Source organism: Bidens hawaiensis, unplaced genomic scaffold (assembly GCF_021521415.1).
Source record: "Bidens hawaiensis isolate Kalapana, Puna unplaced genomic scaffold, B.hawaiensis_p1.1 tig00009067_1, whole genome shotgun sequence".
Lineage (NCBI taxonomy): Eukaryota > Viridiplantae > Streptophyta > Magnoliopsida > Asterales > Asteraceae > Bidens > Bidens hawaiensis.
In genome coordinates, this window is record NW_027491664.1 from 130,894 (window position 1) to 132,987 (window position 2,094).

General features: G+C 42.4%; 1 protein-coding gene across 1 annotated transcript; it reads left to right on the forward strand.

Moving 5' to 3' along the window:
• Positions 1 to 221: 221 nt before the first annotated feature.
• Positions 222 to 943, forward strand: LOC143530955 (glutathione S-transferase T3-like). The gene is made up of 2 exons (XM_077026363.1): positions 222 to 318; positions 405 to 943. The coding sequence occupies exons 1-2, from the start codon at positions 222 to 224 to the stop codon at positions 941 to 943; spliced, it is 636 nt and encodes a 211-aa protein (XP_076882478.1).
• Positions 944 to 2,094: the final 1,151 nt, after the last annotated feature.

The following is a 2,094-nucleotide window of genomic DNA, read 5'->3' on the forward strand; positions in this document are numbered from 1 at the left end:
TTCGGTCATATTCCCGCACCAAACGTCAACACACAACAACGAGGTGTTCCTCAACCACCTCTATTCCAAAACTTCCCAACCCAAACTCAAACCCCGCCGGTCAATTTGGGGGACCCGGATTCGGTTCCGGAAACCCAACCACATGCGGCGGATAATGAAATACCGAAACCGCCCAACGCATAAAATCCGTACGCCGAAAAAGTCACAAGAAGCAAACGCCGATGACCGAGGCGGATCGATCGATTCAAAAGTGGTCGTTGCAGGAAGAGCTTGCTTTGGCGCAGGCGTGGGTTGACGTCTCTGAGCATCCGATCGTTGGTATTTATTTTAAATAGTTTTAAAATGTTTATATGTGTATTTTTTTTTAAAATGTTTGTTTTTGTTATTTACTTTCTTATTTATAGGTAACGAACAAACTATCGATGATTTGTGGGATCAGGTCGAGGTGAAGTTTTTTGAAGCTATGGGAAAGGGTCCCGACTACCTAAGGAGGGATCAAATCACGGGGAAATGGACTCACATCAACAAGAAGGTGAACAAGTACATCGGCGTGTACGAGGAGTGTGCCAGAAACATAAAAGGTGGCACGAACGACGTCGATCTTCATAAGAAAGTGGCCACTCGCTACCAAGACGATGGCCACACCGGAAATATCCCTGTGGAGTTATGGGAGGTTTTGACCGCCTCTCCGAAGTGGCAGCAACTACGATTTGACGAGAGGGCGTCGGGGTCAAACAAACGATCCTCGGCCGACGCCGACATTGACGCCAGTCCCGGCGCATCCGACGGAAGGTCTAGGACTCATGTAAACCTAGACGACTTGGCCGAAAAGGACCCCATTCAGCGCCCGATTGGAAGGAAGAAAGCAAAATCCATTGCTTCGGGGTCTGTGTCGGGGTCTGCTTCCGGAGCCGAGGAAGTCGGTAAACTAATTGTTGAATAGATGCGACTGTTCAACCTTAGGGAGAATGAGAGGGAGAGGCGGAGGATCGAGAAGGAGGAGATGGAAATCATGGTTGTCGACCTTGACACGTTAACGGGCTTCAAAAGGAGGTGGTACGAGAAAAAAACAAAAGGAGATAGCCGAGAAAAACGAGTGGGTATAGGAGTTTTTTTTAATGAGTAATGTAGGTTTTTTTTTAATTTAATGTAGCTCTTTTATTTAATTTAATGTGTTATTTCAAAAAATTTAAATTTATAAATATTAAAAAAATTAATATAATAATGGTTTCACCCCCCTGTTTCACACAACCCATTTCCAGTGAAAATGTGGATGTGAAATGGGTATGTGAAAGCTGATGTGGCGCAGACGTAACAGAGAGATAAGGTTTCACTAGCTTTTTTCACCCCACCAATTTCCATTGCTCTAAGAATATGGTTATGAGCCTAATTTCCACTTCCACTTTCACCCGTGACCCGTCCCTTTCTAATTATCTTTTCCTCCAATAGTTATGGCATTATTATTTTTTAATGTCATGTAATTTTCTAAATCTATGTTAATTTCTTTATTTGATTTGCAATTTAACACCAAATCTATCTATATTATTAAAGCAAGACAATTTTCAATTTCTACAATTTTCCCTTCACAAATCTATCTAACTTACTACATTGTTTTTAAAATGTTCGAACTCAACGAAGATGAATTGATGTTAGTTTTCTCTTTTTTTTTTTAATTGGTATAGATTCACAACCTTCCATTTTAATTGATTTATTATTTTTTTGAATGACCAACTAAGTAACGCCGGGTACTCCGTACACGGCCCTCATTGGCTAAAGGTAGCCCGAGCCGACCACTAGTCCGGACGGACGGAGCCCCTAGCGGTCCACCTATCGAGGGATTCACCGGATAAAACCCGACCCCCACGCCCGCCAAATGGCACGATAGCGAGGAGCCGGTAAAACCGGGTGAGATCAAAACTCGAACCATGTCAAGCCATGATCGTCCCTCGTATCTCCCATATAATTGGTGATAGTGAGGTTTGAACCCCCTACCTCTCACTAGTAAAATGAGTGCTCTACCATTGAGCTACATCCAATTTATCATTTTGATTTATTTTAAAATACAAATACAGATTATTCTTACTAATCTATGAT